We start from the raw sequence: 13,987 nt of genomic DNA, 5'->3' as shown, positions 1-13,987 counted from the left end.
CGTCTGATCATGTTATATTCGAATTCATAAGTGATCTCTTCCCCAGAATGATAATAAATATAAACTTTTTATTCATTGTTCTTCATACTTTTAAGAATTTTTTTGTGTACATGAAAAATACATTTGAATGAAATTTCAGGAGCCACTCCACAATCATGTTATATTTAATTCATATGCGATCTCTTCCCCCAAAATGCTAATTTACTTTTTATACTTTATCTCTTGTACTTTGAAAACAAAAATGTTCATATTATTTCTGAATCCATGTTATAATAGTGCATGCTATAGCAGGGTCACACTGTATCTGTGTTTTCCAACTCCAAGCACTTCTCTGAGTGAAACAAGATTTCAGTACATTGTTCAAAATGACAGAAATGCAGCTGTGGTGGTTGATTGCATGAATCTTGCAAACTTTGTATGAATTCGCACACTTGTAGAGCAGTGATGTGTAAGACCTCCCACAAATTAGTTTTAAAGCTGCACATATAAAAATGTACATTATACAATTTTTCTTTAACTGTTAACCCGTAAAAGTGCTTGTTGTGACGTAAGTCACACTGCATTTTCATAGTACTGTCTTTCAGGTAGACATCTGCTTACATATCTGGGAACTTAAGCTTAACATGAATGGTTGTTAAACTAAATTTGATTGGCATATTGGGCCCAGGTATGAGCTTTCTGTTAAAGTTTGAACCTTTATCAAGGAAGTTTTACAACTGATTGTGCAAAATACAAGCTACTTAGAGAACCAGAAATAGCTGACTCCCAGCATGATTGATCTACAGATGACAGTTTTTTTCGGCAAACACTGGCTGATGATAATGATTGTGATAGTGATTTTTAAAGTTTTGATGTTTATCAGATCAGTTGAGCTGGGAAAGTGTTATTGGAAATGCATGTAATTTTAAACCCAAAAATGATAATCAGTACAAGCCTTATGTACATGTTAGATAGATAAAAACATGGTATGCCAGTCAACCCCTATTCATTGGTATCAAAATTAAATGAAGAAAAGGCAGAATACCAAGCTTAATTAAAATACAGGCATTTAAAAACTTGATTACAATTTTCATTTTTCTGAAACAATTTAGTCCTGAGGGATCTTATGCTACAAAACTGTATAGCACTTTTAAGTGTCTGATAAAGTCAATAATTAATAATATAAAAGAAATTAAAATGTGAGGATATTTGTTTCATCAAAATACCTCCGTTTGATTCAGCTGAGTCAAATACAGCATTATGGAACAGATATGAAATCTGGCATAGTAGTCAGCAAGGCACTGATTCAAGAAAGTGAAACTTTGGCAGATCATATCCAAGAGACAATAGATACGAGTTGCAGAAAATTGCACATAGCAACCATAAAGAAAAGTTTCCCAACTTGTTTAATATAGCCAAGCTATTTTTGGTCATTCAGACAGCAGACTGAAAGGGGATTCCCAGCACAGAACAATATTCATACACACATTAGGAGCAGAGTCACCTCAGAAACAACATATTAATGCTGATACAGAACTATAACATTTCCTCACACACACACTCTAATTTTTCCTACTGCTCACTTATTTGCATTTCTGTAATGTAACCACAAACATACAGCTGTTAGTTCATCTGGTGAAATCAGCCCACTACACCCCTAAGATCATGGAAAGTTCCAGCTGCAAAGAGCTCTTCGAGATTGCTAACAAGCTAATGTCAAGGAATGAATCTACACCACTTCCAACTACCTTCTCTCCAGTCGACCTTCTGGGCATGTTTGCAAATTTCTTCCGTGACAAAGTACAAATAGAGATAAGCTTGACACCACAATTTCAATTGACTCGTTGTCACCATACAGTTGGGATACAGAATTTGAGCGGCAACCATTAGCAGCATTTAAACCTGTCTCTATGGATTTCGTACGTACAATCCTGATGAAGAGTGCACCAAAGTCATGTGAACTTGATCCAATTCCAACATCACTGATGCTTGAGTGCTTAGATCCAGTATTACCTTCACTAACTGATGTTATTAATACCTCTCTCTCATCCGGGGAATTCCCATCATTTTTCAAAACTGCCATTGTAAAGCCTCTGCTGAAGAAACTAACACTAGACCATAACGATTTAAAGAACTACCGCTCAGTTTCTAATCTCCCATTCATATAAAAAATCTTAGGAAAGGTTGTTCTATCCCAGCTTGTATCTCATCTAAATTCAAACAGTCTTTTTAGCAATGTAGAATCTGCATATCGCCCTTGCCACAGTACTGAAACTACTCTTCTAAAAGTAGTTAATGACATTCACTCTGCGTTGGATAGCGGAAAGATTACAGTCCTCACCCTCCTTGATTTGTCTGCAGCATTTGACACAGTAGACCATGATATATTACTTCACCGTCTCCAGCATGTATTTGGCATTCATGATACAGCCTTACTGTGGTTCAAGTCCTACTTGGTCAACAGGACACAAATTGTATCTGCAAATTGAATACACTCCAGCCCAGTTGAACTATGTTGTGGTGTTCCACAGGGGTCTGTTCTTGGACCTGTTCTCTTCATTCTGTACACTCAGTCGCTCTCAAGTGTCATAGATCATCATCCAGTGTCTCACCAATTTTACGCTGATGACACCCAGATATACAAATCTAACCACCCAACCGATGTTGATGCTACCATCCAGGGTGTAGAGAGGTGCATTTCTGATGTGAAATCATGGATGACATGTAACAAGCTGCAGATGAATGATGATAAAACTGAGGCCATTCTGATCCAACACAAAGACTTTCTCATTCACATCCATTACCTCAAACAATAAATATCAGCAACACCAACATTAAATTCACACAATCAATACGAAACCTAGGTGTTACTCTGGACAGTACTCTCACATTGCACCAACATGTCATGAACATATGCAGGGCTGCATATCTTGAGCTGAGACGCATCAGCTCAGTTTGCAAATATCTTTCAGTTGATTTCCACTAAAACACTTGTGTGTTCATTAGTACTTTCAAGACTGGACTATTGTAACTCAATTCTGTCTTGTTCATCTCAATATCTGCTCCAGAAACTTCAAAAAGTTCAAAACACAGCTGCTCGGATCATACTTAGAGTACCACGATCAGAGCACACCTCCCCGCTGCTCTGTACCTTACACTGGCTATCCATTCGATCCAGAATCAAACACAAAATTTGTTCTGTGTGCTACGTTTCACTGTTGGACTCTAGTCCAACATACCTATCCGACCTCACCCATGTGTACACACCAGCAAGATGCTTACACTCCTCTTCTGACAATCGTATACTCATTATTCCCACTATGAAAACAAAGTCATATGGACAGCGTTCTTTTGCATACCAGGGCCCAGCAACATGGAATGAATTGCCCACTGAACTTAGACACAAAGACACAGTGATCACATTCAAGAGTGCTCTCAAAACTCACTTATTCCGACTGCAAGAACAAACTTAAAGACCTAATAATGTTTCCTACCTTAAATATTTTCAGCATGCTTTTTTATGTTTTCTAATTTCATGAATTTTGTTTTTGTAATCATATCATTATATGTTTTTTATGTTATAGGTGTTGTCTAATGTTGTAAAGCGCTTAGAGCTTCTAAAGATTAGGCGCTATACAAAGTCCTCATTATTATTATTATTATTATTATTTTTATTATTATTATTATTATTATTTTTATTATTATTATTATTATTATTTTTATTATTATTATTATTATTATTATTATTTTGAAGTACCAATGACTGGCAGCCCATACTCGTAAATTATATTCATCTAGCATTTGTCTGATGTTAACCAACACTGGTCTTACTGAATGCAGCTCAGGTTAAGCTTGTTATTTCCTCCCCAGCATTAAGATATAGCAAGACATATGTATCACTCTCTGGCTGAAATGGCAGTAAGGTCAATAATGTGGTATTTTGAACTAGTAGATATTTGTTAAAAGCAATGGAAAGCGATAATGTAATAGTCTGATGGTGAAACAAAAACTTGCAGTGGCAGCAAAAGTTATATACTATACAACAAAGCACATTTTGCAGGCAAAATGCAGCATTCTCTGGAACCTTTATATTGTTCTCCCTCATAATGATGTTTATGGAAGGTATAAATGTGTAATGCTTTATAAGTAAAGTCACATTATACAAAGATATGTTAGAAGCAAAGTTTGGTATGTAAGAAATAAAACTATATATAAAACATTGTGTTAACTCATTTGAAGCAACACTTTTGGGTTTAATATAATTGGTTCTCATTGGGAAAAGATTAAAGTCAAGTGAAATAAGACAAGTAGCAGTGATGGAACTAAATTGTTCTGTTTAATATGACCTGTCACCATGCCAGTGTGACCAGCCAGACAGCATTGTACTGGGAGTGTTTTCAGTGAGGGGCCACTCTACTGCCTGTCTAATTAATTGTCAGGCAGGCTTAAATTGCAGTTAGGAACATTTTGTACATTTCAGGCATAACACTGAATTTTGTCAATTCTCAGATGTGAAGCTTCCGTTGTAAAGCTGTATTTGCCATAGATTTGATTTGAAATGGTATATGCAAGGAGTAAATGCAAGAAATGAAGGAAAGATTTCAGTCTAATTTTTCTCTTATAATATGAACAGGTTCGAAGAATTCGAGAAGAGGCAGCAAGTCTTGGTATTAGGATCCCAACATCAGATGACAAAGTGATGGATGATTTGACACCAGGTGATAAGGTGGAAGGAGCAAGAGAAATTCCAGCTCTACAAGGTTATGATTTTAAGGGCGAACCTGGGGGTCAGTCCCTGGAAAAGTAAGCAATTCAATCGGTTATTCTTCATTTTATGGTTTTAAATACTTGCTTTGTTGTACCTGATTTGGACAGTGACAGTACATTGTTACCATTGTTCTGTGATGGTGACAGCAGTGTCATCAATATCATCAATACAGACCTGCCAACTGTTACAATTTTGCTCTAAGTCTGATGAAAATGTTCTTAGAATACAAACTTACAGAATAAAAGCAAAAACTACGGAAAAATGATTGTTGCCAAAAATCCAGTTAATTGGTTCATCTGTGATTTATTTGGATCTGGGTTTGACATTAGAATTAGTGGAGTTAATCAGGGAAACAGACTAACTTTACAGCAGTATCTCAGATACTTTAAACTGCACATATTTTTTCATGTGATGCAGGTGCATGATCAAACTGTAGATTATAGAATTTTTAAAGAATGACATCCAGCAAGAGATGCATTTGAAAACAAAATGAAATTAATCCTCTTAAAAAGTGTAAATAATCAGCAAGGAAGAACAACAATGAAGATTCAGATTCTTGTGAATAAAAACAGGAAGGGACACAATTACGTTTATTGGACATCACGTATCAGTTTGAGTATGTCTCATGGCCGGAGATATGATTGCTGTCAAGATGTGAAATAGAAAAAATTCCAAGAATTATGTCAACTTGAGAGATAGTAACAAGCCATTGAGCTGCATAGGGTTTGGAACTGACGTTTGTGCTAGTGGTAGATAAGGTCAACATGTACTTTACAAACTTGAAAGTTCACTGCATGTTTTGAATACCAAACTTCAAGATACGTTTTCCAGCTTACAATAGCAGTTTCTGATATTTTGTTGCACCTTACTGAAAACTGGTCAAACATATGGAAACAAATCAACTGCCGTACTTAGATGGTCTTGTAAGGGTTGGCAGTTCTGTTAATGGATCATTCTCATTTAAAATATTTTAAAAGCTACAGCTCAAAACAGTTTGGATTTTCTGGGTTTCAAGTTTTCTTGCCAAACAGTGTTTTCTAAGCTTATGCCTGTGCTACCAAGTGTAATGCCATAAATTTCTCCTGATACCATTTCAGATAGTAATTTTAGAAAACATTTGTGGATATTTTGCATATGGTAATGAGTGTCTTAGAATGTTAACCAGTCCCTTTATGGTGAAAGTACATTGAGAGTTTTGAAGGAATGAAAAATTATTAAAGCATATCTGGTTGATACCAATGAGATGTTGGCATTTGTTCATTTGAATAATTGATTTGTTCAGTAATTATCTCTATAGCTGCTTACCCTTCAGTGATAAAATGCTGTGGGGGTTGTTTTTAGAAAAATAAATTAGTTTCATTACAAAATTGTGGAACTAAATTTAGTTATGTCTTTTGTGACTGACAACATGGGGATTTAACTTGGTGTGACCATATTATTTATTTGCTCCGGCCCTTACTTAGCCGCTTAAAATGTTCCACTTACTGTCTGGTGCAGACGTCGACAGTTATTACTGGCCTACAAGTTTGTTCACTAATATGGCAGATATGTGACACCTGGTCATTTTAACATTGCCTCTAATAGAGATCTAAGTGCTTTGTATGCTTTAGCTAGAAACTAATATAAATCATATTAAAAACATTCAAAATTATCATCTTTTCATTTTTCTTCAAAACTTTTATCAGATAATGTGGAACAATATCATATATTTTCTGAATTATTTTTTAACTGTAATATTCCCTAAAATCCACTGGTATAGTTCTGATGTTTATGACTGATGATATTTAAATCCACTGGTATAGTTCTGATGTTTATGACTGATGATATTTAAATCCACTGGTATAGTTCTGAATGTTTATGACTGATGATATTTAGGAAATAGGTGGAAATTCAGATTCACATTATTTATTGCAAATACAAGTATTTACTTTTGTTTTGAAAGAATAACCAGCGTATTGAAAGATGTTGCTCACTTTTTGACTCATATCTGTAAGATGCTGCTATTTTAGCAATGTTATTTTCCTACTGCAGGGCTCTAATCCACCTTTCAAGGTTGAAAAGCCTGGTGAATAGTTCACAGAAACAAAAAGATGGTACCAGTGGTGGACCTCTTGACCAGGCTGTTTCCAGTCAGTTCCCTGTTAGACCATTGTGTAGTGATGTCATGGGCAGTAACTTGCCTTCATGATCATAATACAGTACCTTATCACAAGACTAGCTCAGTGTAGTTGAACTTAGACAGAATAGATAAAATTACAACCAAAAGTTGGGTTGGATTTGAAGTGAGCTAGAATACTCATTGTTGACTAAAACATTAAATACTTTTCATAAATTGACAATACTCAGTGTACATATTACATATGGTCTTCTGTAGTCATCTGTTAGTTGCAGAAGCTGACTTGTTTGGATTGGAAGAGGGATTTCAGATCTTATATGTCTGTAGTATTTGTTTTCTTATACCAGATATAGTTTATATTACTATAATAGTAACAAGTTGTATGGTGTAACTAATATTTGCAACGATCTATAAAAGCACTGGTCTTTCAGTGCAGAATTCTATATCAAGGGTAGCAACTCAAATTTATGCAAAAGCCTTTATGCTGTAGTAATCTCCCTTTGATATGAAAGGTCCATGTATAAAAATATCACTGGAATGATGTTCTTCCTTATATTATTTAAATTAGTATCATTTCAGCCCTTAAAGGTGTTGGTATTTATTTACTATACTTCAATTTTTCTTTATCAGTCAAGTTTAATTCTTAGCATGCGTAGTTAGTGTCTAGTTGGTAAGCATCAAAGATATCATTGTTGGATTAATTCTTTAATATGCACGGTCAAATTAACGATAATATTTCTACTAGACAGGTGTATATTCATAATGTAAAAATCAGCAAAGCTATAATGATTAATTTTTGCATACCCTTACATAAATGATCAGAAAACAAAGTATACCTTTCTTCATAACAAAAATGAAAATGTATAATAGAGTTAATTTTATACTCCAAGGGAATTGCTTTTGCCTTAGCAAACGCTAAAAACAAGAGTAAACAAATACACTGAACTTAGCAGACACAGGCTACTGAAACTATGAAGTAGCAATTTATGCTTTTGCAAACATAAAAATAAATGATCATAAGTGAATTTTACATAACAAAATATGTTCATGATTGTAAAAAATCTGCATTATGTTGTAATTAAAACGTTTTGGAAATTTCATTTCTACATGTTTGACATTCCATTCATTATATATTAAACTTAAAAGATGGTATTTGTTGAATGATTTTGTTATGACATTGTTTCAGAATTTCATTTTTAAGTTGCAAATGATGTCAATGACAATTGTTGCCATTATATTAACACTTATAAATACTTTTGATGACACAATAAAGGTTTATAAGGATTTAGAAATTGGTGTTGTATTAGATTTAATTAAAGTTTGCTGGTGTATTAATATTGAAAACATGCATCTTTAAAAGCTTTATGAAATCTTTCTTTATTTGTCTTGTACCTAGCATGAAAGACCAGACGAAGTTGATATACCCAGGGAAATAATTTAGTAAGTCAAGCGTAGCAATTTGAAGCGTACTCGTGTCTCTAGCTAGGAAATAGAGATTTCATATGTGGACTCCTTGAGTTGGTTTATATAATAATGCATTTCATAGAATTGTAGTATTTTGAACTTGTATGGAGAAAAGAAAACAAAGACAAGAATATGGTGGTAAAAAAAAAACTGTACTTCATGATCAGATATACTAATAATCGTGATTTATTCCTAATGCTGAACCCCTTTTCCTTTGGCAAAGATATTTCTTTGTGAGACTTAAGTTACTGGGCAAATTGCTTATTTTTAATGGCATTCGAAAAAGTGGGAATGCATTATTGTATTACAAAAAAACAAGGGTTTTGGTTAGTTTTTCATTTGCTTACATTTCCTTAACTCCATGATGAGTATTCTTCATATATGTCATGAACCATTATGAAGCTCTATTAATCAATTCTAGAACATGGTTGTTTTCCCCAGTAAAATTAGAGTCAACGCCACAGTCATAAAATTTGCATAAAGAACTTTGGTTGAAAATTTTCATTTGTTAATGTTCCTAAACCCTGTGATGGATTTTCTTTATACTTTGAATTAATCATAATAAAGCTAAGATGATTCATTTGATAGCATGCTGTTGTCCCTGTAGGCAAGGTGGATGTCAGCAAATTTGCATTATGGCTTTGGTTACAATAAATTTAGTTGCTTATATTTCCTTAGCCTGTTCATGGATTTTTGTCATCTTTGGAATTAATTATTATCAAACTAAGGCAGTTCATTTGGTGATATGCATGGTACCACTTTGACCTTGCACTCAATTGTAGAACATTTGTATTAACCTTTTGGTTAAAGTTATTTTTATTTGCAGATGCTTCCCCATCCCCTTGATGGATTTTCTTCATACTTGATGTGAATTTTTATGAGGCTAAAACATTTCATTTTGTGACATGCTTTTTTCCCCACCTTGGATCTTCAGGTCAAAGTCACAGTTATGGAAAATTTGAAATAAGGTTTCATTTAAAGCTTTTTCAGTTGCTTACGGTTCCTAAATCCATGACAGATACTGTTCATATGTTGGATGAAGCATTGTGATAAGACAAATGATTCTGCAATATTTTAACTCAACCTATGAATCTGGGGTCAAGGTTACATATTTTATGGCAATGTATCAATTGTTTACTTGACATGCAGGCCCTGGCATTCTTGTCTTGAAAGAAGAACATTTGTATGCATTAATTTGGAACATAAAACTATGACCAAACCCAAACACTTGTATATCTAGCATATTTTATGTTTTCATTATTGGTAGAGAAATAAAAAATTGTGAGGAAAAAATAATTTCGTTACAAAATGCTTCAGATCGATATTTGTATAATTGCATCAAATAATTTCTTCAAAATGAGGTCACAGCTTCAGTCTTGCAAGCATTCCATTTTGCAACTTGTAGTTTGTATTAATTAGAAATATTTAATGTTGTTTGACGATTTAAAAGGTTCTACTTTGTTAATTATCTATTGATTGTTGTGTTGAAATTTTTATTTTTGTGCTGTTGGTAGATTTTTTCTTTGTTTGGATTAGTGTAATTTAATATCAAGTACATTTATTTTTCTCAGTTCTGATATTTGAGAAATATGGCATTTATGTATGATGAATAGCAATCTTTTGTAATTATTAAAATTCTTATGAAGTGTAAATGAAGTTTTATAAAGATTAAATAAAGCAGTGGATGCATTAAATGTTGATATTTCTTTAATAAAATATAACATAGTTTGGCATTGCTGCATGATTTGATCTTCAGGGGCAAAACAATCATTTCTTTAGTCTTCAGCATATAGTTATTTTCCTACTATGGAGAAAAATGATTTCTGTTGCATATTCAATAATCACCACCTAAGCAAAATTATGGGAATATGATTGGTTGATTATCAGGATGTAAAACCCAGTATTTCTGTTAAAAATTATTCTGGTGGGGTGCAAATACTCCAGCATGGTGGTAACTGAAGTAAACGACATACAGGTTGTGTGTGCATTAAGTACTGGCTGTTTCAGTAATGGATGTTTTTAAAAAAAAATTTGATTACACATACCTTTAAATGGGGATTATTCACCTTTTTGTTCATCCATATTTCTTTGGAAGGTCATTATTTACACACACCAACAAACACATGCAGCAAAACTCAATGTTCAAGTATGTGGACATTTTTGGACAAGGTCAACTTATAGGTGTGATCCAGTACAAACAGGATTGAATGTTGCACACTGTTATGTCACAATGCAATATACTCATGTTGAAAATAAATTTGTAGTATTCTATATTGTCATGATTAGTCTTGCTCTTTCCTTGACCCAGTTTAGTACCTGGTCACCACTGTTCAAGTCCATAGCAATACAAAATGTTCATCTTGAAGTTTCTTGATGACAGTTAAAGTGCAGAACATCAAATAATTAGGATTGAATTGACTTTGTTTAAACTATATTAGTATTAAAGCTTTGAAGGACAATTAACATTTAATTTAAGATGAGTAAATGCACCTTGATGACCACATCAACATACACATTGATCTTGTGACTTAACAGTAAGGTTTACTTAATTAAGTGCCAATACACAACTGGATATAACAAATGGTTCTGCCCAAGTAAAAACTGCTACAGTGAGCATGCTGTTTTATAAACAATTGTTTGCATTTTCAATAAAGACAGCTACAAGATTCTTGTCTTCAACAAATAAGTTTTCAGGAGGTTAATAAATTCATTACATGTTTGATTTTTGTCATGGTGTTAAGGGTTCAGGATGGTCGGAATTTCCTGTACACCTTTGTAATTTAGCAAGTAATAATGCTTCCACAATGAGTCTTTTTTTATACCCACATCTATTGATTGCCATGAAATTTGGTAAATATTATGGTCATCACTGAGTTGCATATATCGGCAGATCACTGTACTCCCACAATAATTTTACAAGCGTTATTGCCCTTTTAAATTATGCCTGAATATAGTGTAATTACTGATTTTTGTAAACAGAATAACTTCTGAAATTTCAGTTAATCACCATGTAACTTGGGAAGTGTTATGATTATGTTCAAAAGATGTGGATATCAATAGACCAATGTTCTCTCATGTTTTTTTAAAGAGTTATTGCCCTTTTGTCATGCAGCTGAGTGTAGTACAAGACAAAGTCATGTAAGTACAATGTGTCTTGCAGTTATTTTTACGATTAGCTGTTAAATTGGTATATATTTTGGTCATCATCAAAACACAGTCATATGCTGATAAATGTTTCTGCTCACTTGATCTTTTTAAAGAGTTGTTGCAATTTTTGACTTGCATGTAATGTATATGAAAGAATTTTGTGAATGCAACTCCTTGCAGTTTTCATCCATTGCTGTTGAACATATATTTACTATTGTCATCACCAAATGATTTGCCTTTTGACCAGTTATTGTACTTGTCTATTTCAAAAGAGATATGTTCCATTGTTTACTCTGGACAAATCTCTATAAAGAGAGTAGGGCTAGGTGAGGCAGTATTTACATAAGCAAACTGTACACAGTTCTTCTAGTTTTAACTCAAAACTGGTCTCCATCAAGAATGTTGGGGTAGGAGTGGTGTTGATATATTTACTTGAGCAAATTTCTAACCAACGTGCTTTAGTTGTTTGTTTCATTAATTTGCTATGCAAATCAAAACTGTGAATTTTAGTTTCTGTCATTGCGATTATTACTACCCAATCCTGCCACCACCTTATCATCATCATCATCTTAGATTTCAACATCATAATTGTCATCATCATAATTAGCTCCATAATCATCATTATTCATCAGTTAACTTCATATTCACCAACAACAAGAATTATAAAAGCAGCAGCAACTTGATAATAACTTTCATTACTTGTGTCAATCCTAATCCATCTATCAGATCCACAACCCCAGTTCCCCCAAATCTAATCACTTCTATAAAATGGTTTCAGTGATTTTAGTCACACAGGGCTTCCTTTTTTTTTTAGGGAATCATTTTAGAAACCACATTGTGTGATCTAATGATCCTTATTATTATATACCCCTTGTGGGCTCAGGGATGTAGAATATAATGGACATGCCCTACTGCTTAAAGGCAACTAATCAAGAAGGGAGTTGCAGTGGTTAGGACACTGGGCATGTGATCAAAAGGGTGCAGGTTTGAATCACAATCAAACTGCTATGGCACTTAATAATATATGCATATATATATATATATATATATATATATATATATATATATATATATATATATATATATATATATATATATATATTATGGCACTTGAAAACTTAAATACAGAATGGTATATACTATTCCATGGTAGCAAATAAAAACGACATAGAAAAATTAATAGGAATAAAATGATGCATCTGTTTTTTTCTTATCTGCATGAAAATGCTGGAGAGCACCTGCTGTACTTTCATATTGTTCTTGTAGTCATCATTGGCATAATCAGCTGTATTTGAGGTCCATCTCTTGTATTGACATGAAACTACACACAGTATCAGACTGTAATAAAGCAAAAGGTAGGTCACCATTATCTACATTAATTGTCCTGTTCCAATGACCCTGTAAACCTTTCATATTTTGATCTCTTTCTCATGGACACAGTTGTTGTTACAGTCACAAATGAACATGCATAGAGAAGAATCTCTGACTTGAGCATGCACAGAAATATTTTAATTCTTGTCTGTCCTTTATCATATTAGAAGTCCTCTCTCTCTCTCCCCAAAGGATATTCCATGGCAGATTGGAATTCCAATTTACACTGATCGGAAGTCTAATCTACCACGTTTGGTAAGGTTGGGGAATAATGGAAATCCAGGGTACCTGTAATTCCAAATCACCCTGTGGTAAATTGGAAGTCCAATTTTGATAGTATTTAACTGGATGCATAGTATTTTTAAAATGTTTAAAAAATGGTCCAGAACTGACATTAAGTATTTATCCGTTTTGATTAATATAAATTTGTATGAGACAGTGAATCACATTCCATATTTATTTGATAATAAGCCTATGCACTTATTTTATATGCCAGCCTTTGCCAGAGTAAATTAGCTAATGAATGTACCCTGTCAATTTTGAGGTCACGGTCAAGTTATTTGTAGCTCAGTGAAAATTGGGTTTTGGAGAATAACTTTTGTACTATAGTAAGTTCCTTGACCAGATTTTTGGTTGGCTTGATCTAAGGGTGATAATGTAGCCTTGAGATTCTGACCTCAAGGTCAGAGGTAACAATTATGGTTAGTCTAATAAGAAAATAGTAGTTTGAGTACTGTAAAGTTGAAGTTAAAGTAAAGTTTGCTACTGACAAGCTTATTAATACATCCACATTGGCTGAGCCCGAGACTTGAGCCCATGCATCAATGAAATGGCTGCGATCCATAATGGTGAGTGCTTTAGACCACTTGGTTACTAAAATACATTAATGTAAAAGAAATTAAAGAATGGAGTAAACTTGAAATACAATTTTGGTACGATTTGTTGATGTTGCTTATCCAGTGACATTAATATGAAAATTTATGGCTCTGGTGTATAATAATGGAACTCCAACTTGAATATACAATTAGGTTTACTATACTGTGATATATATATATATATATATATATATATATATATATATATATATATATATATATATATGGCACTTATATACAGTACAGGAAAACTAATATACAGAGTAG

The 13,987-nt window shown here is 33.4% G+C and overlaps 1 protein-coding gene across 7 annotated transcripts in view; it reads left to right on the top strand.

The window, feature by feature from the left end:
- Positions 1-10,606, top strand: part of LOC149801825 (uncharacterized) — a 41,897-nt gene extending 31,291 nt beyond the window's left edge. For all 7 annotated transcript variants that reach the window (XM_089956191.1, XM_089956194.1, XM_089956193.1 and 4 more), the window contains 2 exons: positions 4,613-4,782; positions 6,779-10,606. In XM_089956191.1, the coding sequence (XP_089812317.1) occupies positions 4,613-4,782; positions 6,779-6,935 (327 nt within the window). In that variant the 3' untranslated portion in view covers positions 6,936-10,606. The remainder of the gene's footprint in view (positions 1-4,612; positions 4,783-6,778) is intronic.
- Positions 10,607-13,987: the final 3,381 nt, after the last annotated feature.

The sequence above is a fragment of the Sinohyriopsis cumingii genome, chromosome 4 (assembly GCF_028554795.1).
Source record: "Sinohyriopsis cumingii isolate HCF-2022 chromosome 4, ASM2855479v2, whole genome shotgun sequence".
In the NCBI taxonomy this organism is placed as follows: domain Eukaryota; kingdom Metazoa; phylum Mollusca; class Bivalvia; order Unionida; family Unionidae; genus Sinohyriopsis; species Sinohyriopsis cumingii.
This window is presented reverse-complemented; position numbering and strand designations above follow the sequence as displayed.